The sequence below is a fragment of the Otolemur garnettii genome, unplaced genomic scaffold, assembly GCF_000181295.1.
Source record: "Otolemur garnettii isolate 467f Iridium unplaced genomic scaffold, OtoGar3 scaffold00058, whole genome shotgun sequence".
Taxonomy (NCBI): domain Eukaryota; kingdom Metazoa; phylum Chordata; class Mammalia; order Primates; family Galagidae; genus Otolemur; species Otolemur garnettii.
In genome coordinates this window covers 9,795,526-9,818,682 of record NW_003852453.1, presented here as the reverse complement: position 1 = coordinate 9,818,682, position 23,157 = coordinate 9,795,526, and the positions used below count along the sequence as shown (strand labels likewise).

At 53.8% G+C, this 23,157-nt stretch overlaps 1 protein-coding gene across 1 annotated transcript; it reads left to right on the top strand.

Moving 5' to 3' along the window:
* The first annotated feature begins 1,224 nt into the window (after positions 1-1,224).
* On the top strand, positions 1,225-22,645 carry CCDC102A (coiled-coil domain containing 102A). The gene is made up of 9 exons (XM_003792576.3): positions 1,225-1,290; positions 8,622-9,347; positions 11,329-11,555; positions 14,569-14,677; positions 16,792-16,908; positions 17,237-17,446; positions 18,645-18,815; positions 19,608-19,711; positions 22,112-22,645. Exons 2-9 carry the CDS (start codon positions 8,769-8,771, stop codon positions 22,239-22,241), a joined length of 1,647 nt encoding a protein of 548 aa, XP_003792624.1. The 5' UTR covers positions 1,225-1,290; positions 8,622-8,768; the 3' UTR covers positions 22,242-22,645.
* The last annotated feature ends 512 nt before the right edge of the window (positions 22,646-23,157 follow it).

Here is a 23,157-nt window from a genome sequence, read left to right as displayed (position 1 = left end):
GCCTTCACTTCCCCAGCTTTAAAATAGGGCTGTCCTTGTCCTAAGTACTCAAACCCCACACATCCCCACCAAAATCTGTCTCTAGCTGCTTATCAGATGCTGTCAATGTTCAACAGCACAGGGCAAATCAATCCACAAGCAAAACTACAAATCTTGCAAAAAGTGTGGGATTTCATGAAGTTGCTGGAAGCATTGGGGGAGGGGGAAATGGAGCCGCAGTTAACCACAAAGCTAGGAACCATCTGCAAGGAAACCGTCAAAGGATTCAGAATGACCCTCAGGTTTGCAAAATATTTGCAAAAAAAGATGATTCAGGAGGAAAGGATGCTACTACTCAACTTGGTCAGGAGAAGTACATTTGATTCATTCTCCTAAACATTACTAATCATGGGGTAAAACTAACTTCTTTATCACTTTTAGTTTCTTTTTCTATGTAAAATCCGAATCCAACCGGGTTCCCTCCAGCTTTGCGAATTTTTGGTTCTCTTTTAAAAGTAGATTCACCTCAGTCGTCCTTTCCTAGTACAGGATGTGGTGACAAGGGGCCCCCCTTCCCCGCAGAGACCTCAGACACCCTACGCCCAAGAAAGAGGAAGCCTAAGCACAAAGCATGTTACTATCAACACCATCGCATTGCGAGGGGACAAAGGGGGGCAGAAAAAGTGTCTCCACTGCCAGGGCTAGGTCCCCCAACCTCTCACCGTAACAGGTGTGAAATCGCTTTGTCAGCCCTTTTGTTATACAAAAGGGGAAACTGAGGCCCAATGCAAACACAGACTTGTTGGTTTCATCGGTGGCAGAGCTAGCACCAGGAAGGATGCGGATACAGTAACAAAAGTGAAGACTTGGTGAGCACGCTCCACGTGCTGAGTCTGGACCCGCCGTGCCACTTCTGCCGCCGCGGCGCCTAATACGTCGTTGGCGCTCAGGAAACCTGAGGCGGGAAAAGCCGAGCCCCTACGGGGCCCTGGACCCTGCCTTCCGTCCCCCCACGGAGGTGGGGCCTCCGTCTGGGTCCGGCCCGCTCTCCAGTAGAGCCCACGGGTCTGGCCTGCGCCCTCGCCCCGGTTAGGCTGGTGCCCCCCACCCCAGCAACTCGGCCCGCCGGGATCACCGCGGGGCCGCAGCCTGCGCTCGCCCAGGGGCCCCGCCGCCCCCCCTTTTTTCCCCTCCCCCCAGGAGGGAGGAGGAGACTCCGCGGCCCTCCGGCGGCGGCCGCAGCCAGCGCGTTGCCCGCTCCACCCTGCCGCGGCGGGTCGGACGTCCGGAGCCCGCGGGTCCCGGCCCGAGGTGAGCGGGGGCGGTAGTGAGGGGGGCAGAAAGCTACTACAGCCAAGGAACTCTGCTCCGCGCCGAGAACCTTCCGCGGGAAGAAAGGGGTTAAGTTGGGGGCGTGCTAGAGAAGCAAGCAGCAGTAGGGGCGCCCGCAGCAACCCCCTAACTCAGAGCAGAACTTTGCGGTCCCCTCCCTGGGCTCCCCCACCTCCTGGGGCCGCAGGCCTTGGGTGAGGAGGGGCCGCGAAGAGATGGCGGGCGGGGGGAGACGCCTTCGGAATGCGGGCCGGGGCCGGACAGGAGGGGGGCGGCGGGCGGGGGCGGAATTTGGAACTCTCCCGGGGGACCCAACGTGGTCACCATGGCGAGTGCCTGATGGACGGCGGCACTGGCCAATCAGAGCTCAGTGCCACCGCCTAGACCCGCGACGCCTTCCAATGGGGCCGCCCGGTGCAGACCGGTTTGTGTTGGGTGGGTAGGGGGCTCCGCTTGCGGCTAGGAGAAGCTGGGCGGCTCGCCGGGCCGTGTGGCCAGAGGGGGGACCGACTAAGTGAGGACTAAGGTGACTCTGGGCTTGGGCTTTAGTTTCTCTACTTTAAGTATCATCCACCATCCCACTCCAGCTCTCATAGGGCTGTTATGAGGGTTGGGTTGGTTTAGGTTGGCATAGGGTCTGCCCACCTGTGGGACAGAGCTTTCATGAATCTTTTTGGTGCCTATACCCATTCTATAGGGAGGGAAACTGAGGCCCAGAGAGGGTAAGGACTTGCAGATATCACACAGCAGGGCAGTGGCAGAGCTGAGACTGGTGAGAAGTCTCTATACATGAGTGAACGTTCAAGGAGTTGCTGAAAGGTCTGGAGCTGGGGTAGGATCCAAAAAGTCTTCCTTTCCAGCTGTGCTTGTCTACTTGGCCTGGTGCCTGAAGACCCTATCTTGTAGGTGCCCTTCAGGTCGGTCTCAGGAGGGTCTGGTCTCAGCCAGATCTCATCCAGCTCCCCACCTGGCTTTGCTACTGGTTGGCTGTGGACAAGTAGCTGCCTCTGAGACTCAGTTGGCTCATCTGTAAAGAAAAGAGTTCAAAACAGTGATCCAGGATATCTTTGTGGCTCCTCAGTCTGAAAGAGGGGTTCCTGAGAATAGGCCAGGAGGTGTCTTCCCCTGGACTCAGGCCCAGCCTAGAGGCCAACCCTTGGTCTCCCCTTCCCTCCAGCCCTCTCCTGGAGGTCCAGCAGCTGGAGCCTGGGCAGCAGGTCAGTGGGACAGGTGCCCACAGTCTGTGGGCTGACCAGCCTTGGGCCCTGCATTTATCCAATCAGGCTGTCCTCTGTGGTTTCCCACTGGGCTCTGCTCCCTGCCCACAGCCAGGCCTGTGGCCATGGGCTCACCCCAGATCCCCACCTGAAAGGTTCTAGAAGGACATACAAGTTTCTGAGCTGGGGGATGGAGGTGAGCTACTATGGGCACCTCATCCCTTCAGCTGGCACCCATCCAGGCCTCAGCATTGCTCATTCCTCTTGCTGGATATGGACAGACCCATCCAGTCATGCTAAGGATAAAATGCAGGGTTGTCCTCCTGTAGGTCATTTAGGCTTCCTCAGGCAAGAAGCTGTACCCTGACCTGACCACAAGATGACCTCTGACTCTGACCCTGTCCACAGACAGACTCAGATACCTTTCCATCACAGAGCCTGGCCACAGACTGACTCAGCCTTCCCAAACTCTCCCTGGTCACCAGAGCATCCCTAACAGTAGCATCTGTCCCATCTGCTATCCATGATGTATCTGCTGGGCCCTTTGCTGATAGCCACTGAGACCAAGATGCCCTTGTGGACTTCGCAGTGTGACCGTTGCCTTAGAACAAGGAGGCGCCTAGTGCTTTAGGAGAACTAACATACTCTGAACAGAGTTTGGGGAGGGCTTCCCATGGGAGGGAACACTGGAGGTGGGTCTTGAAGGATGTATAGGAGTTCATTGATGAATGAGGGAAAGATAAGTCCACAAGTAACAGGAACCACTGGTCACTTTCTGTGGGCAGGACTGGTGAGGGCCTAACCTGCAGGAAGTAACTGATCAAAACATTATTGTTTCTGTTCTGGAGTGAGCACAGCTGTGGGACTGGGGTTCAGGAGCTTTGGGCTCCAGTCAGCTCTGATTCCCAGCTAAAGGAACACGGGGTCACAGTTCAGCCTTCTCTCCACCCCACCAGCCAGCTTAAAGCAACAGATATATGCTGGGTTTGCCCTAGGAGCTCTGAGTGGCAGTCCCCTCTGGGTGAGAGAGAACCTGTGCTACAAGAGAGAGGGGAGCTGGCTGGATCTGGCTGTGGGAGGTTGTAGGGCTGTGCTCCCCAGCTGGGGGGTCAGGCATTTCCTAGAGGTGGAGCTTGAAGATGGGCTGGGATTTTGGAGTCTGGGAGGGCAGCATTTGGGATTAGGGGAATGGCCTGAACAGAAACCCAAAGGCTTAGAGTAAGAGTTGACCCATCTGGCTGGTGGGGTGGGCAAGCCTCCATGAGACCCATGGTAGGGCTAGTCCTACCCTGAACTCCATGGGGTAGGAGGTGATACCCTGGGAGGTCATGCGGCTGAGCATGAATTGTATAGCTAGATGGCATATACGTGTACATACGCCCATGGGAAGTGGCAGGCAGGAGGGCAGCTGGAGCCCATCTCCACAACTGTGAGCCATGTCTCTGTGTTGTGTCTATCTCTTGGTGAATGTGTCCGTTACCAGGGCCATGTGTGAGTGTGTGTCCCCAATGCTGTTATGTTGGTAGAGTGAGGGTGGGGAAAGGCGTTGCTAGGCAGGATCTGGCTGGCTTTGGGTCTGTGTGGGTGGCAGAATTTCTGGTGAGCTGAGGGGCTTTTCCAGAGCACCAGCCTGATAATTTCCATCCTAACCCCTTCCCATAGGCATGCACACACACAGCCCCAGGGCCCCTCGACCTGCTGGAAGATTGTTTTAGAGCCTCCCTTCTCCCATTGCTCCCCTTCCTCCTCTCCCAGCCCCCAGGAAGGGTCCAGCCAAGGTGACTGAGAAGGAGAACAGAGCTGAGTCTAGAGCCCTCACCCCTGCCTTTAGCATGGGTGCCTGGAAGCCATTAGGGGCCTGGGTGGCGCCTGCCCTGCCTCTGCAAGGGACAGGCTTGGGATTCCTGGAAGGAGTCAGTAGTCCCCTCCCAGCCAAGCCCTGTGCCAGGGCTGGCAGCTCCCAGAGGCAGAGAAGATGTGGCAGTGGCCCCTTCCCTGCCCTGCCACACTTCTAGTTTAGGGACGGCAAACAGGGGCCAGGCCCCTGTTCCCAGCCCAGCTCTGGTGGGGCTGCTGGCTGGCACTGGGGTTTCCTGCCTCCCACTCCTCCTCCTCCACCCCCACAGGCTCTCACATTGTTTTCCTTTTCCAAGAGCTTCTCCATGTGGAGCTGAGCCAGGAAAAGGAGTGTGTGTGTGTGTGTGTGTGTGTGTGTGTGTCTGCCTGCTTCTCTTAGGGATGAGTATGTATCTTTGTGTCTTTCTGTCAGCATTCTGGCATGTGTTATGTCTTCCAGTGTGTCCATGTCCTAGGTGTTTCTCTGCACATCTGTGTAGGTGCTTGCATACATGGGCATCTCTGAGTACATGTGTGTCTTGTATCTGCCTGTGTGACTTTGCATCCATATTTATGTGTATGAACTGTGTATTTCTGCAGATGTGTCTGTGTGCACTGATGTCTGTGAACACGCATGTCATCAAGGCTGGATACTTGATTGCACAGGCAAAGGGACTAAGTCACAGCACAGTCTTCCAGGGATCTCTAAGGGTGTCGGTAGTGTACGGAACTGAGCCTGAATCTGTGTAGCTAGATGACATTTCTGTACAGTTGTGTCTGGGCATATGATTTTATGCAGGTATTACATTACTGAGATGTGTGTGTTTATGGAACCGTGGTTGGCAGAATAAGAAGGCATAACTGAATACTCAAATGTCCTATACCACTAAAATGCAAATTCCCAGCACCACACCTGCTGAACATGACTCTCTAGGGGATGGGACCTGGGAACTGCATTTTTTTTTTTTTTTTTTTTTTGAGACAGAGCCTCAAGCTGTCCCCCTGGGTAGAGTGCCGTGGCATTACAGCTCACAGCAACCTCCAACTCCTGGGCTCAAGCGAGTCTCCTGCCTCTGCCTGCCAAGTAGCTGGGACCACAGGCGCCCGCCACAACACCCAGCTATTTTTTGGTTGCAGCTGTCGTTGTTGTTTGGCGGGTCCGGGCTGGGGATTCGAACCCGCCACCTTAGGTGTACGTGGCTGGCGCCTTAGCCGGTTGAGCTATAGGCGCCAAGCCGGGAACTGCATTTTCAACAAATGTCCGGGTGAATGTGAATTGAGAAGTACTGGTCTCTGGCTCAGCGACTGTAGCTCAAGCAGCTAAGGTGCCAGCCATATACACCAGAGTTGGCGGGTTCGAAGCCAGCCCTGCCAAACAATGACAACTACAACCAAAAAATAGCTGGGTGTTGTGGCAGGTGCCTGTAATCCCAGCTACATGGGAGGCTGAGGCAAGAGAGAATCGCTTAAGCCCAGGAATTGGAGGTTGCTGTGAGCTGTGATGCCACAGCACTCTACCCAGGGCAACAGCTTAAAGCCCTGTCTAAAAAAAAAGAGAGAGAGAGAGAGAAGTACTGGTCTCCCTCACTCCACTTCTATTAGGAACAGGCCCATAAAGGGACAGCAGTTTACATGAGGCATGAGGCTGGTAACAGAGCTGGGCCTGAAGGTCATGTCTGGTAAAGGCAGACAGACAATAAACAATCAGCAACAGACTAGAGAAATATAGTCAGATTGCTGAGCAGCATCAGGGAACCATGACGCCGAAGATCATGAACTTGAAATAACACTGTTCCACATGGTAGTGTAAAAGCTGTGATGCCTGGCTCTCCAGGTGATACAAGAGCAAGCAGAGCAATGGATTTGAGTAACCAGGCTTGTGGTTTGCCTAAAGAGGCAAGAACAGGAGAGGGAGTGGGGGGCCCTGAAGGTGTTTGATAGGGAGAAAATAGGGAGAAATTAGGGAATGTGAGCTAGGGGAGGGATAAGGACATGGGGGTGGGCAGTGCAGAAAGCAAACAGGTGGTGAGATCAGTGGGTTGTGACGCCTGCTAGGATTAAAGCTTGAAGTTAGACTCTGTCTTAATCTGTTTTTGTGTTGCTGTGAAAGATTGCTTGAGGCTGAGTAATTTATAAAGAAAAGAGATTCATGGTTCTGCAGGCTGTGTAAGCATGGGGGAAGCACTGCTTCTGTTGAGGTCTTCAGGAAGCTTCTATTCATAGTTGAAGGCAAAGGGACACTGGTATGTCACATGGTAAGGGAGAGGGGCTGGAGGAGGTGCTCCTTTTCACCAAGATGTTCTCCAGGGACACCAAGCCATTGTGAGAGATCTGTCTTCAGGACCCAGACCCTTCCCCAAGCCCTGCTTCCAACATTGGGGATCAAACTTTAGCAGGGGTGAGATTTGGAGGGAACAGATACCCAAACTGTATCAGTGCCTTAAAAGGGGTGAGTTTGCAATTGACACAGCTATTTGGTAATGACCAAGGTCATGGCTACCAGCATGGTCAAGTTTGCATTTTTAAACACTCAGTTTGGCTGCTGCTGTTGAGAATGAATTTGAAGGAGTCAAAAGTGTGGGTGGAGGTAGTAGGTGCAGTTGCCCAGGTGGGTGAAAATGCTGTAGGACTTGACAGATTAGTGGCTGTGAACAAAGAAGGTGAATGGCCCCCAGTGATGTAAGTAACACAGACTGATAGGATTTGGTGGCGGGCTGAGGAAGGGAGGAAGCAGATTCCAGGATGTCCCCCAAAGGGGGTTGTGGGGCTTGGACCCAAGAAGCTTCCCTTTTCACTGCTAATTGTAACATTAGATCACCTCCCAAAATGAAGCGGATTAGAGATTGGAAGGGGTGGAGAAGGGACAGAGAGGTGTATGTGGCAGCCAGTGTTGAGGCACTGCTCAGTGGGACCCGCCAGCAGCTCACTGATCACTCAGAAAGGGCAGGGCTCGTCCTAATGGGGAAGGACAGGTATGATGTCTCCAGGGGCTGAGGCCACCATGGAGGGATAGTGGGGCAGGCTGGGGACAGAAAGAGACATGCATCTCATTTATTTTAAAGGGAGGCATGGCCCATGAACGGCAGAGCGCTGTGTGGGGTATTAGAGAGTCTTAGGCGAGACACAAGGGAGAGGGAAAGGAGACCTTGCAGTGAGTGAGGGTGTCTGGCAGAGAAGGGCAGGGAACATCGTATTGTACCCGCACCCCCACCATCTAGGAGACCAGTTTATTCCCATCATTGTCAGCAGGGCATGCATTTATTCAGCAAGTCCTCACTAGTGTTTGGATTTGGCCTCATAACTGTAAATGGTGACGGCAGTTTCCCTCACCTCAGGTCTGGGAAGAATAAATGAGATCATTCACATAAAGCCCTGGGCACAGTGCCTGGCCTGTAGTTGTACCTCCACAAATGTCATTGTCACTGTCATCATGTGCTGGGACTAAAACCAGGACCCAGTCCCTTCCCATCGCCTGGGACGGCATGGCGAGCAGATAACAAATAAATGACACAGCAGAGTTGGTTGGTGTAGTGATGGAGACACAGATGGAGGTTGTGGACTTGGTCTGAGGTGCACCTGGAGGGCTTCTAGAAGGAGGGGGTATCTCTGATAAGTATTGAAGGATGAGAACAGTTAGTCCAGGTAGGGCAGGCATGGTAGCTCACACCTGTAATCCTAGCATTTTGGAAGGCCAAGGTGTGTGGATTGCTTGAGCTTAGGAGTTCAAGACCAGCCTGAGCAAGAGCAAGACCCTGTCTCTAAAAACAGCTAAGTGTTGTGGCTGGTGCCTGTAGTCTCAGCTACTTGGGAGGCTGAGGCAAGAGGATCAGTAGAGCCCAAGAGTTTGAGGTTGCTATAAGCTATGATATCACCCCACTCTACAGAGGGCAACAAAGTGTCTCAAAAAAATTTTAAGTTAGAGTTAGTCTACTTCTAAAAGGGGCAGGGAGGGGACTCCTGGCAGCGCCCACATGGGTCCATGTAGAGGTGGGAGAGCAGTGCACACCATTCAGTGTGACACGGGACCGTGAAGGTTAGTATACCAAATCATGGTTTCAGATCTGCCTCTGCTGCTGCGAAGAAGGGATCGGAGCCTGAGTCTGCAGGCTGGTGAGGAAGCCAATGCAAGGCTCTTGCTTACCAGCCCAGCTTTTGCTCCTTGCTATTCCCTCTACGCGCCCCTGTGCACAGCTGATTCGTGGACTGCGGGCTTCAACAGCTTAATAACGACTGTGTTCTCCTGTAGATCCAATGTAGATCCAAGGAGCTGTCCTCTGCCTGCTAGCCCGGAGAGAAGTGCGTTGCGGCGCCATCATGCACAGTGTTATCCCGCCTGCCCCGCGTCCTCCAAGCCGCACCTGAGCCTGGGCGTTAGTTAGAGCCCAGGGCCCGCCTTCCCGCACCATGAGCCACGGTCCGAGTCCCCGTCTGGCTGAGTCCCCACAGCTGTCCAAGGGTAGCCTCCTGACCATCCTGGGCAGCCCATCTCCAGAGCGCATGGGGCCGGCCGACTCCCTGCCGCCCACACCGCCCAGCGGCACGCCCTCGCCCGGGCCGCCGCCCGCACTACCCCTGCCTCCCGCCCCCACGCTGCTGGCGGACGGCGACTGGGAGAGCCGCGAGGAGTTGCGACTGCGGGAGCTGGAGGAGGCACGGGCGCGGGCGGCGCAGATGGAGAAAACCATGCGCTGGTGGTCGGACTGTACGGCCAACTGGCGGGAGAAGTGGAGCAAGGTGCGCGCCGAACGCAACCGCGCGCGGGAGGAGGTGCGGCAGCTGCGCCAGCGCCTCGACGCGCTCACCAAGGAGCTGGCGGGTGCGCGACGCGAGCGCCAGGAGGCTCAGGGCGAGTGTGAGGCGCGGGGGCGCGAGCTGGCGCGGCTGCGGGGCGCCCGGGGGACCTCGGACCAGTCGCGCGATGAGCCAGAGCCTGAGCACGAACCTGTGCGCGACGTCGGGTCGGAGAGGCTGCAGGGCGGCCAGGTGCGCCGCGGGGGCGGGGCCCATGCGCTCTCGGGGCGGGGCGGTAAGCGGGCTGGACTGGTACGCCTGTGATGAAGTTTCAGATGCGGGAAACTAGTGAGGGCTTTCCGGAGGTTTCACTCTACCAGGTCAGGCTCTGTTAAAGATCACCTTTCCCTCCAAGACCCAGGGAGGAGTCCTGGGCAGAGAGAATCCCCGGTTCTGGTGGTCCCTCCACTCCCACACCTGAGCAGTCAACAGAACCTAAGGCATCCTCCCTTTGATCATGAGAGGGATCTCAAAACTGGCCTGAAAGTGAGCTCTGTTAGTAACAGCTGACTCGGTTCATTTCTCTAACTGGAATTGGGGAGAGGTGCAAACACTTCAATCAAAGCTGAGGGATAGAAGGTTATCAGGTTACTAGGAACCCAGAAGAGGTTCCTGACTCAGGATTTGGGGAAGAGACTTCACAGAGCCTTCCTGGAAGAGGTCACATGAAGCTGAGACTAGGAGGGTGAGTAGGGATTAGCTGTAGAAAGTGCCAAAAGGCATTCTAGGTGATGGAAACTGCCAATTCAAAAAGCCGGGGGTCTGAGAGGGCCCAGAGAGTTTGGGAAATGTCGGTGATAGCTCTCATCATTCAGGGGTCACTTTTGCAGAAACTCTAGTTAATACTCTGAGGTGTTTGCTGTATGGTGATGACCCTGAGACAGAGAGAGGTTCAGAACCAAGGTTGCTCAGCTAGTGACTAGAGTTGGTGGGGTTTGAATTTGGTGGTCTGGCTGCAGAGTCCGCAGTAATAATCAACATGGCTGGCACAGTAATAGAACCACCTCATCTGAGCCACCAGGCTTGTTACCACTTCCCCAGCTCTGTCCCAACACAGGCCAGCTTCAGATAAGACTCCAGCTGCCCCTCCTGTCTCCTGCCCAGCTCCTCCCACCCTTGAAGCCAAGAGTGCTGCCTCCTTGTGCCTGAAGCCACCTCTTTCCTGTGTCTACCTACTATTTGGAAGTGTCCACTGCTCTTGCTTGAGGCCTATTGTCCTAGTTGTCAGTCCCAGGCCAGGAGACTGAGGGCAGTGGCAGAAGCCTTGGGGTTATACTCTGCATCGGCACTCCAGCCCAGCCCAGTTCTACATGGCCCGGAACAAGTCCCTTCCCTCCCTATTTCCCGTATGTGAAATGTGGCTTTGGACCAGCTAGCATCCCACATGCCCCCATCTGGACAATCTGAGCTGCAAAGAAGTAGAATCTCACTTCTCAGGGAGTCCTTGGGACCATCACCCCAGTCCAGATAGAGAAACCAAGGGCTAGATGGGGAAGGGGCTGACCCACACTCATCTGGAAAGGCCATGGGAGAAGCTAGAACAGAGCCATGGCCCTCGTGGGTTTGTGTCAGGGACAGGGCTAAGGGCCAAACGGGCATCCCGGAGGGGCAGAAGGGAAAGGGAGGCTGGCAGGAAGGAAGGGTGTTCAGCACCGGGTTAGTAATCCTGGCTGCTTCCTGCCTGGGCACTGGTTCTACTCACGGGTGCTGCTTTACCATGTCACCAATCTCCTGGTGCCTTGGCATTTGCCTTTGAAAAATAGGATCTTTCAGTTAGAATTCCTTTCGAGGGACTGTAGTCTTAAGCCTTCATAGGAATCCCTCTTCAACATTCATTCCCACCAGCGTCCCATCATATCTTCACATATTCCAGTGACAGGGAGCTCATCACACCTCTCCTGGGGAGTCTTCCAGGATACAGGGAAACTTGATGGCTGACTCTGACATTCTCAGAGGTATAAAAGGGGAGGCCCAGAGGAGGGTGTGTCCTCCCCCTGTAGAGATGGAGAGGCAGGCAGCAGAATAGGAAACTAGGGCCCATAGACATCATTTGACTTGAAGGTTACCCAGCAAACTGATTGATACCAGATCCAGGGCCTGGGAGAGGCCATCAGGAAGGTGGACAGGATAAGGCTTGGCAGCCATGATCCAGCCTTCACCTTGGTCACCACAGGAGCTGGAGCTGGTGGAGAGCCTTCTGAAGAGCAGACCAGAGGAGCCTGAGGGCTGCTGGGAGGCACGAAGCATTGGGCCCGGGGGCCCAAGGAGCAGCTCAGGCCGCCAGGAGCGTGGCCGGCTGCCCTGGGAGGACACAGCTGCCACCGAGGAGGAGGCCTCCAAGTTGATTGCTCTGCGGCTGCGGCTGGACGAGTCCCAGAAGGTGCTACTCAAGGAGCGAGAGTGAGTCTTAGCAGGGGGGCCAGGGGCTGGGCAAGACCACCCTGGGACTCCCTCAGCATTCCAGAATGAAAATCAGTGTTATGGAATATGAGGCTCTTGAAGGTGGCGGGTACTATTGAGGCTCAAGTCTTGGAACTTTAGAGCAGTGATGTTCCACCCAAGGACCCAATGCCAATTTTTATTTATTCATTCAAATAATACATGGGCGGCGCTTGTGGCTCAGGGAGTGGGGTGCCGGCCTCGTGTACTGGAGGTTGCTGGTTCAAACCCGGCTCCAGCCAAAAACTACAAAAAAAAAAAAAAAAGATACATGATGAGCACCTGCTCAGGGCCAGGCAGGGTGCTCAGCCCTGAGGATGCAGCCATAAATAAGACAGAAGCCCTGGCCTTCGTGGAGCTTATGTCCTGGGGGTTAAGGGTCATAGGCAGATTGAAAGCAAAGAATAGGGACAGGGAAATTGGGGGATTGAAGCTGGGAGTTTGGTTTTAGAAGTGTGCATTGGGGCTCGGCGCCTGTGGCTCAAGTGGCTAAGGCGCCAGCCACATACACCTAAGGTGGCGGGTTCGAATCCAGCCCTGCCTGCCAAACAACAATGATGGCTGCAGCCAAAAATAGCTGGGCGTTGTGGCGGGCGCCTGTGGTCCCAGCTACTTGGAAGGCAGAGGCAGGAGACTCACTTGAGCCCAGGAGTTGGAGGTTGCTGCGAGCTGTGATGCCAGGATATTCTACCCAGGGGGACAGCTTGAGGCTCTGTCTCAAAAAAAAAAAAAGAAATGTGCATTGGAAGTGGCAGGGAGGCATGAATAGAGTCTGATGACAGTTCTGGGCTGGAGGCAAGAATGAAACAGTCGTCAGCAAGCATGTGATATTGAAAACCCTGAGCCAGGGTGAGGGCAGAGGAGCAGGTGTGGATGGGAAGAAACCAGAGGATGGAGCCCATGAGTGCCGAGTGTAGAGGTTAATTAGAGGAAGGGGAGCAGCAGTGGAGACAGGAGAAGGGGTCCAGAGTGGTGCAGGGAAAGGGAACCATGAGAAACAGTCTGATCAGAGGACAGACTCTATGCAGTGGTAGTAATGGCGATCTAACAGTGAGCACAAAGCCCGCATTCCAAGTCAGGCAATATGTTCAGGGCTTATGTGTATTTGCTCTTTTAAATCAGAGGACAAAGTGATCTGCTTGTCGGTAAGAAGAGAACTAAGCACTGACCACTGGATTTAGAATGTGGAGGACACCGGTGACCTTGATGAGGGCAATTTAATATAAAGTAGAAATGAAAGTAATCGATAATAAAATAGACATATTGTGATATGGAAGCATCTGGGTGTAGCTCGTCTAGAAGAAATAATGAAGCAGTCAGAAGCAGGTGTCTGTGTGTGCGGTGGTAGTGACGGTGATCCGACAGCGAACACACAGCCCGCCTGCCCGCATTACAGGTCAGGCAGTGTGCTCAGGGCTTATGTGTATTTGCTCTTTTAAGTCACTCTGCAGGACAGCTGTGAAAGCAGCTCATGCAGGTGTGTGGGGCTGGCAGCTCATACTCACAAGTAGTGTCACTGTGGTGATGAGATTTTCTGAGAGATGAACAGCCTTTGGTTCATCTCAACCAGAGTTCTGAACAAAGGCAAGTGTAGTCTTCCCTCAATATATTCCATTCCTGAAAAATTCAGAGTATGTTAGTAGAAGAAACACTTTCTCATTACATGTAAATCAAAATGAAGTTCTAGGCTCACATCATTTCCAACCCAGCAGTGTCCAGTGGGACATGAATGCATTAAATAGGGTGCAGGATGCTTCCTCGGTGGTCAGGAGGTCCTGGGCATTGTGGGGGTCGGGCACAGCTGTCCCCTAATCATTGTGATGGTCAAAAACATCAAGAATTTTCAGGCTCGGCGCCTATAGCTCAACCGGCTAAGGCGCCAGCCACGTACACCTAAGGTGGCAGGTTCAAATCTCCAGCCTGGACCCGCCAAACAACAATGACGGCTGCAACCAAAAAATAGCCGGGCGTTGTGGCGGGCGCCTGTGGTCCCAGCTACTTGGGAGGCGGAGGCAGGAGACCCGCTGGAGCCCAGGAGTTGGAGGTTGCTGTCAGCTGTAATGTCACAGCACTCTACCCAGGGGGACAGCTTGAGGCTCTGTCTCAAAAAAAAAAAAAAAAAGAATTTTCAGCATACCTCCTAAGGCAGTGTTTTTCAACCTTTTTTATCTCACTGTATATGACCCTATAGTTAAACTCCTGCACACACTTAAATTATGTTGATCAAAAAAAGTTAAAAAAAAAAAAAAGGAATATACTTTGAACTTCTTTCAGAAATAATTAATGATATTTAAACATTTTCATGGCACACCTAAGATTCTCTCGCAGCATACCAGTAGAGAATCACTGTCCTAGAGAGTGGCATTTGTCCTCTCTGAGAACCCCTCGTTGGCAGTGTGAGGTCATGGAGCACAGTGTGCTAAAGGGTAACACTAAGCTCAGCCATTGTTGAGCACTTTCTGTATGCTGGGACAGGCACCATGCTTGTTACCTGTGATGCCTCATTCATGTTCAAGGCAGAGCACATGGTAGTCATGGGAGAACGTGGAGATCCCACAGTGACAGTTGCAAGAGGAAACCCGCCCTAGAACCATGTGTTCAAGTCTTACAGGGAACCAGAGTATCTAGAGATGATCAGATCAGATAGAAATGAGGTGGCCTTTGGCAGACAAGCCTGGGTCCCAGCAGGAGGGAGGCACTTGCCCAGGGATGCCCACTGCCTTGGAACCCTGTTCATCTCCCAACACTGTGAGCTGGGCCCCTGCACTTGGGGCAGGAGTGCAACTCAAGGAGAAATGCAAAATAGGGGCGCTTGCCACAGTATGGGGTGCCAGGGCCTGAATGCCAAGGCAGGAACCTTGGACATGAGCTTGACGGGTGCAGAGAGCACAGCAGGGCCACTCGTGGTGAAGACTCTAGGCAGATGCCCCAGCAGGCTCTCCCCCATGACTATCCCTCCCTGTCCCCTGCCCAGGGATAAACTGGCCCTAAGCAGGAACATTGAGAAGCTGGAGGGGGAGCTCAGCCAGTGGAAGATCAAGTATGAGGAGCTGAGCAAGACCAAGCAGGAGATGCTCAAGCAAGTGAGTCTTGGAGACCAGCTTTGGGGTGGGGGTGGGGCTTCCTGGAAGCGGGAGTATCACACTGTTGAATTTCAGTAGTGGGGATGGGGGAATGGAATTGATTCATTCATCGATTGTCCTGAGCGCTAGGCAGACCAGGCCCCTGCCTTCAGGAGCTCACTTTAGGGGGACCATAGGCAGAAACCAACCATATCCAGGTAGATAAATTCACGAGTCATGAAGGGATCAAAACAGAATGGGGTGGGAGTGTCGGGGAAGGCGTCTCTAAGAAGGTGACATTGGAGGCAAAACCTACAGGGTCTAGAGGAAGCCATCTTTGAGAAGATACTGAGACAGTGTTCCTGGCAGAAGAAAACACAAAAGTCCTGAGGCAGGAATAAGCCCAGTGTGCTCAGGAGACAAGCAAAGCCACTGTGGCGGGTGAGTAGTAAGGTGAGGCCACAGCACAGCTGGAGCTCACAGGGCCTACTAGACCAGTGTGCAGGGGGCGGGTCTGGATGTGGCATTCTTTGGGCGCCTAGCATGTGCCCGGTGTCACTGAAGCCCTGTGGCAGTCCAGGGAGCTGGGTCCTCATGTCCCCATCCTACAGATGAGGAAACTATGGCTCTAGAGAGGGGGCTCAGGGCTGGCTGGGCTGCATTGTTGTCGCCTCTGTGGGCCTCAGTGGCCACCAGAGGGCGCAGCCACCCAGGGAAAGTTGGAACTGCTGGGTTTCCAGAAGGTGGGAGGATCACAGACCTCAGAGCCTGAATCTCTGTCTGGGAAGGGTCTGAGACATTTGAGGGATTGCATTAGAATCACTTAGGAAACCTCCTAAAATACAGATTCCCAGACCCCATCTCCACCTTTCTGAATCAGCATCCTTGAGAACTGTGTCCAGGAACCTGTCTTCATTTTAATCTTTTCAAATTGTGAATTATAATCTGGGTTTGAAGAAAACCCAGAAGTACAGTTTAGTAGAAAATTCTAAAGGTTCTGTTTTGTACCTGGCATCTTTCCCTCAGTGTGGTGGTTGTGTGGAGCAGCAGTTTGCTGGGTTTTGCTGCCACAGAGCAAGGAATTGCACCCCAAGCAGTTCTGATGCCCCTGCAGTCAGATTAGTTTTCGGTCAGTCTGTGGATATTAAGGGCCACCCTGTGCCAAGGCCACACCAGGATATAAAGGAGGACAGGCAGGCAAGTTTCCTGTCCTTCTAGGCTTGCTTTCCAGTGGGGAGTGGGATGAGGAGACACCTCTAGGCCAACTGGACAGGAGAGGCCTTCCCTGAGGAGAGGTCATCTAGGCCAAGGCCTAAGAGTAAGAAAAGTCAGTTCTGCCGGATACCTCAGATAGTGCTCCCAGGCTAGCATGGCGGCTCACACCTATAACTCTAGCACTTTGGGAGGAGAATCACTTGAGGCCAGAAGTTCCAGGCCAGCCTGGACAACATAGCAAGACCCATCTCTACAAAAAGGTAGAAAAATTGGCTGAGCATGGTGGCAGGCACCTATAGTCCCAGCTACTCAAGAGGCTGAGGCAGGAGGATCTCTTGAGCCAGGAGTTTGATGCTGCTGTGAGCTATGATAACACCACAACACTCTAGCATGGATGACAACAAAAAAATAAAGAATGTTCCAGGCAGAGGGAACTGAGTGGGATCTGTATTTTCAAAAGCCCTATGGTGGTCAGGAACTTGGTGTATTTAAGGACTTGAAAGCCTGAAGGACAGTGAACAAGGGAGGAAGATGGGAGATGAGGTTGGAGAGAAGTGTCCTCCACAGAGAGAGGAGTTGGGCTTCTTCCTAAAGCACCTGGGAGCCATCCAAGGGGCTTTTGGGGAGGGCAGTGAGTGACTGAATTTATCTTTTTTAGAAGCTCATGGAGGGCTACTGTTGTGGAAAAAGAGCTGACGGGGCCAGGTGAAGGCACAAGGAGACACTTCAGTGAGGCACGGGTGGGAGTCACGGGAAGGTAGAAGTGGTCAGGTTCAGGGTCTGTTCTGAGTACCTGGTGCCATCCATTTGGGCCCTGCCTCAGGTTCCCTGCTGAGCACTGCTGACCCAGTGTCTGGTTCCGGGCTCTGTCTCCGTGGTTGGTGGTTCTTGTGTAACCAGGCAGGACTGTATCCTTGCAGCTGAGCATACTGAAGGAGGCGCACCAGGATGAGCTGGGACGCATGTCTGAAGACCTGGAGGACGAGCTGGGTGCACGGTCCAGCATGGACAGGAAGATGGCTGAGCTGAGGGGCGAGGTGGGACAGCGGTCGGGACCCGGGAGGGACTGACTTCCATCAGCGTATCACCGGGAGAAGACAGGAGCCAGCCTGTGCTCTGAGGGGGCCCAGCCTCATCCCAAGGGTGTCGAGGCTGCGGGGGCGGGGGGGGCGTCTGTCCCTTACAGAGACCAGAAGTACCCTCACATCCTGCACACCATGAAATGAGCCCAACTTAATTATAGCTGCTGCAGCTGGATCTGCTTCCTGAAGCCAAAAATGGCTACAGGAGGTGGCGGGGCCTCCAACCCGAGCCCTCCGGACTCCCTCCCCTGGGAGTCCTCACACCCATCCTGCCTTGCTGCAGATGGAGCGACTACAGGCCGAGAATGCAGCTGAGTGGGGTCGCCGGGAGCGGCTGGAGACAGAGAAGCTGGGCCTGGAACGAGAGAACAAGAAGCTGCGGGCACAGGTTGGGGACCTGGAAGAGGCGCTGGCCCGGCGGCGGCGGCAGACAGCCAGTGCACTGGACTGCGACCTGCGGGCCAGCCAGGCTGCACTCTTCGAGAAAAACAAGGTGGGGCAGTGAGCAGAGTGTTGGGGCGGCCACTGTCTAGTCATTCTAGAGCACAGCACCTACTATATGCCAGGCCCAGTGATAACTGTAGTAGCTGCATGTATTGAGCACCTACTATGTGCCAGACCCCATTTTAGGTGCTAGGGACACAGCAGTGAACTGATAGCTGTGGCCTACCCCAAGTGGAGCTGATGGAATGCTCAGGGGGAAGCACACGGGAGTCCCTATGTCACACAAACCCATGCCAATCACAGTTCCATGGCTGCCAGCAGCAAGAAGAGGGGACTTGGCTTAGGCCCAGGATCCTAGAAAGGATTCCCAGAAACAGCGACCTTTGAGCTGATGTCTCCAGGAAAAGCAATGTTCACTGGTGGTGAATGGATTTGGGGAAGAGGCTACATTTGGGGATAACATGAATAAATGTCCATAGTGAGAGAGACATGGGGCTTTGGAGGAACAAGGAGGCCCATGGACGGAAGTGAGCAAGGGGAACGTGAGGCAGGAACTATGGGCCACCTCAGAAGAGTTTAAAGCAGGAGGGGTGTGAGCAGGCTGCTGTCCCCAGCACTTGCTGCCGTGTGGTTGGAGGACAGAGAGAGCCCAGGGGGAGGCTGTTGCCATTCCCTGGGTATCAGGAGATAATGAAACCTGAACCAGGCTGCAGTTGGTGGAAATAAAGCAAAGCAGAGACCTTTAGGTGGTATATGCCCCCATTTTATAGATGTGAAAACTGAGACTCAGGAACTTGTAGAGCTTGGTAATGAACATCTTCTTTGCTGGCTGCTTCTCCTCTTCCCAACCACTCTGGCCTCTCATCTCTCTTCTTATGACACCCACTCCCCAATTCCATCCATCCCCAGACCAAGGGCTCTAAATGCCATATATACAGCATAGAAAACTGCAGACCCCTACCTTCCCCAGAAATCCTGCCTCTCAGCTCTGCAGCCCACTGTACATCCTGGGGCACACCTAGTCAGCCCAAAGTTACAGCCGCTGGTTCTACCCACCCTGCCCACTCACCTCACGAGATGGCACCTCCAGCTGCTCAGCCAAATCTCTCATGCTGATATTTCAGGTGCAGAGCTTCTGGGAAGAAGAGATACCCAGGAACCCTAGAATTGCCTGGCCCCGTGGCACTCCCGGGTACAGTGCCCTGGCTGATGCTGAGCCCCTCTCACCCCGTCTCTGCACCCTGCAGGAGCTGGCAGACCTGAAGCATGTGCATGGCAAGCTGAAGAAGCAGTTCCAGGAGAAGGTGGCAGAGTTGGCACATGCCAACCGGCGAGTGGAGCAACACGAGGCGGAGGTGAAGAAGCTGCGGCTACGGGTGGAGGAGCTCAAGAAGGAGCTGGCCCAGGCTGAGGATGAGGTGGGGACCACAGGGGCCCCCGGGTGGCCACAGAGCTCACCCCAGGAGGAGCGGGGGCTACAAGCCCTCCTGGTTACTCTTTGCTGGGTCTCCAGTGCCTGGCATGAGCCCGGGTCTCAGGAGGTGCCCAGGGTAGAGCAGGTAGGGGGACAATGAATGGATGACAGGATAGACATATGGGTAGGAGGATTGGAAGAAAAATGGGCAGACAAGGTGGATGCATGGTGAATAGATTAACAGAGGATATGTAGAAGGTTGAGTGGAAGAACAGGACAGAAGGAGGTTCCTATGGATGGATGAACAGACAGATGAAGGAATGGATGAACAGATGGATGGGTAGATGATGGATGTATGAACAGATGGATAGATGGACAACTGACTGTCAGTAGGCAGAAGAGTGAATGGACAGAGGGAAATAAGGACGACTGGTAGGAGAAGAGGTGCCCTTGGTGGAGCAGGAAGGTAAGTGGAGGTTGGATGGGTGCTGAATGGTGAGTGGGTGGGTGGGTATCTCCATGAGCAGATGACTGTCTCTAAGGATGATTGGTCAGACTGATGAGGGTAGATGAACAAACAGGCTAATGGCTGGCAGGATCAATGGTGCCAAGCATTGGAGAATGGGTAGTTTGGGAACGGGGACAGCCGGGATGGAGAGGAACAGAAAGGATGCTTCCCTGAAGGAGGTGGTCTGGGCCTCAAGGAGCAGACACTCTCGTGAAAGGCCCTAGGTGGTGGCAGGACAGACTGCCCGCCCCAAGATGACCCTCATGCTCTTCGTCCTGCTCACTGTAGCTGGATGAGGCCCACAACCAGACACGTAAACTGCAGCGGTCACTGGACGAGCAGACGGAGCAGAGTGAGAACCTGCAGGTGCAGCTGGAGCACCTGCAGTCCAGGTGGGCCGGGGCCGGGCGAGGGTTCATGGTGCGGGCAGAGAGGTGCCGGCTGAGGGAGCCCTCTGGTCAGGGTTGAAGCCCCCAACTAGGGCTAAAGGGGAAGACAGAAGGAAGAGGTCTGGGCCCCCTAGGGCCGGAATCCTGGTCCCTCCAGGCACGAAGGGCCAGAGCCCGGAAACCAGGGACTGTGGAAGTGCAGGAAGGCAGGCCCAAGGAGTGAGTGTTGGGTAGAGCTCACCCAGTGGGGCTGGGGGATTCTTGACAAGAAGAGTGAACAGCCACTAGGTCACTGGGCTGGGGTGACCCTGGACAGCAAAGAGTCATGGAGGGACCCCACACTGGCTGCAGGCTGACTCAGCAGCCTCAAGGAGGTAGGGAGGGAGCAGCACATGCTGCACACACCCAGCACACACTGCCTCCCTGTCCTGCACCCACCCTCCTCCCAGTACTCTGTGAATCACACCTTCTCTCTGCACTTTCTTTTTCTTGAGCCAAGAGGTGTCAGAGAACTTCAAGTACAAGCCCCTCCCTGCTTCACAGCTGGGGAGTCACCGTGTTAACCTACTGTCCCTGTGCCACACCCTTGGCAAGCTCTTACTAACATTCTCTTATTTCATGGAGTGGAGAGTTCTGAGCTCTGCAGTCAGATTGCCTGGGTGGCAGGAAGCCCGAGCCGCCTCTGCACTTAGTAACTATGTGTGGTCTTGGGATGCTTCTTTAACTCTCCGTGTCAGTTTCCTCATCTGTAAAATGGGGGTGATGATCGTGGTAAGAATTAAATGAGCTAATCCACATTTATAAAAGTACCTGACACAGGCTCGGCACCTATAGCTCAACCGGCTAAGGCGCCAGCCACGTATACCTAAGGTGGCGGGTTCGAATCCCCAGCCCAGACCCGCCAAACAACAATGACGGCTGCAACCAAAAATAGCTGGGTGTTGTGGCGGGTGCCTGTGGTCCCAGCTACTTGGGAGGCAGAGGCAGGAGACTCGCTTGAGCCCAGGAGTTGGAGGTTGCTGTGAGCGTGATGCCATGGCCCTCTACCCAGGGGGATAGCTTGAGGCTCTGTCTCAAAAAAAAAAAAAAAAAAAAAAAAAGTACCTGACACATAATAAATACTGAGTAATTGTCAGCTGCTGCTGCTGTTACTCCTGTTACTGCTCCCCCAGGGGAGGGGGCTTATATTCGTGCTATAAGCACCAGGCTGCTTCTGTGAGAGAAAGGAAAGGAGAGGGATTTTTATGGGGAGACTAGCAGATGAGGAAACTAAGGCCTAGGAAGATAAGCCCTTCTGTGGCCACACAGCAGTGATGAGCCATCTGCGCCCTTATTTATCGAGCATTTACTGTGTGCTGCCGTATAATATTGCCAACTAAGCCTCTCTTTCCCCATCTGTCTGGGATCAGGCCCCCAGTGTTGTGTAGCAGCCCTAGTACATGTCCAAGATAGGTTCAATGTCTGACCGGCTGTGCCCACTGTGCCCCCGCCCCAGTGGATACCCCTCCAGAGGCCACATAGTCCCAGGGCTTTCTCGTAGTCTCAGCCACATTCTTCAGGAGCCATAAACTCCCAGAATGGGCAGGCGGGCTCTGCTTAGCCTCTCAAGTGCTTTCATCATGGAGGGCAGGGCCACCCAGCACTACTGCACTGTTTTATTTTCTAACTTTTCGTGCTTTAATGTTCCGGGGACAGCTCACTAAATCACGGTGCAGTAATGGAGGCCCCCGCCTGTGCCCCTCCCTGCCGCGTTAATAATTCATGTCTTCCAGGAAGACACAGCCGGCTGCCACTTTGCGTGGGTTGGGTAGGGGGAGCACAGGGATGGGCATTTCCTCCACCACTCTTCTTAAAGTCAAAGTTGGCCTCGTAAATTTGGGCTGTAGGAATTTTAATGTGAGGAGGAACTCGAGCTGGCTGAGCACTTTCTCACTGAGGTTGGGAATGTAGGGGCTCAGACTGCCCGCGGCCACCACCACTGCTGCCGCCACACTCTTGCTGCCTGTGTTCTTAGAACTGGGCTTGGGTTCAAATACCAGCAGTGTGACCTTGAGCCAGCTCCTCAACCCCTCTGAGTCCCTGGCCCAGTAGGGAGGCAGCCACCCTACTTCATAGGCCAGCCCTACTCCCTGCACTGACTTTGGGCAGTTACTCCAAGTTACTTCTTTGCACCTCAGTTTCCTTGTCTGTAAAGTGGGAGTGATAATGACACCTCTTTCATAAAAGGGCGTACTGTGAAGATTATATGAGGTAAGGTGTATAAAAGGCCTCATGTGGTACCTGGCACCAGGAAAGTGCTGGAGCCAGTTTAGCTGCTCTTATCCCCAGCTGCAGCAACAGCATCAGGGAGGCAGCAGGGCCAGGCATCTGCTCTTCTGCTCTGACTGTCACCCCCACCCACAGGCTACGCAGACAGCAGCAGAATGCTCCCCTCTTTGGGAAGATCCGTGGTGCTCGCTTTGGCCCTGAGGAGGCTGGGGATGGAGCCAGCGACCTGGACGAAGATGAGGACTTGCAAATCCAGGTGGCCTAGAGCCTGTCAGGACTGGACAGGATGGAGCCCCCTAGGGTCCACGATGACCTGCCACTTGAACTGATGCAGCTGCCTAGACTTGCTTTGGGACCAGACCCTGCTCCCTGCCACGGATGACTTTCTTCTCTTCCAGGGAAGACATCTACAGTCCTACCTACCAGTGCCCCGAGGAAGGGAAGCCTGTATTCTGTATATATATGTATATTATATATATGCCCAGGCATCCTTGACCCATTTGGTTTTGTAAATGGAAGATCACTCCAGAGCCCAGTTCAAGCACCCCCACCCACCCAGGACTTCATACAAGGGTGAGGCATATTAAAGGAGGCTTGTTGGGGCCCCATCCAGCCTGCCTCTCTAGGCCTGGAAGGGCCAGCACGGTCTATTCATAATACAATGCGATGAACCCAGTCTTTTGTAATGGAGTTCAAGTTCTTGGGTCAGAGTCCCAAAAGCATGGCATGTATGGGCAGAGAGTGTGGGAGACAAGTGCACCTGACACTAAACCAGAGTTCAAGAATATTTAGTGATTTAGCATTGGAGAGAATGAATGAATAAGCATCTAGCTGCTGAGGAGTCTGGCATCCAGCTCCTGTGACAGGGAAGAAGATCCAGTTCACATCTAATCTGGAGAAGAGGAGACTTCAATCCTGGTGCCACATGAATTCAAATCTCTGCTTTGCCCCTTACAGGCTGTGCAACCTCAGGAAAGTTACTTGCCCTCTCTGAGCTTCAGTTCTCCATCTGTAAGTTAAGATGCCTTATAGAGCTGTCATGAAAATTAAGGCAATTAATCTAGAGCTCAGTAAAGGTTAGTTAGTATTAAAATACTTGAAGGTCTGCATTGGAGAGGGGCTATTTGCCAGCTGCGTGCAAGGGATGAAGTTCAGGTGATTGACAGGAGTTTACCCAGAGG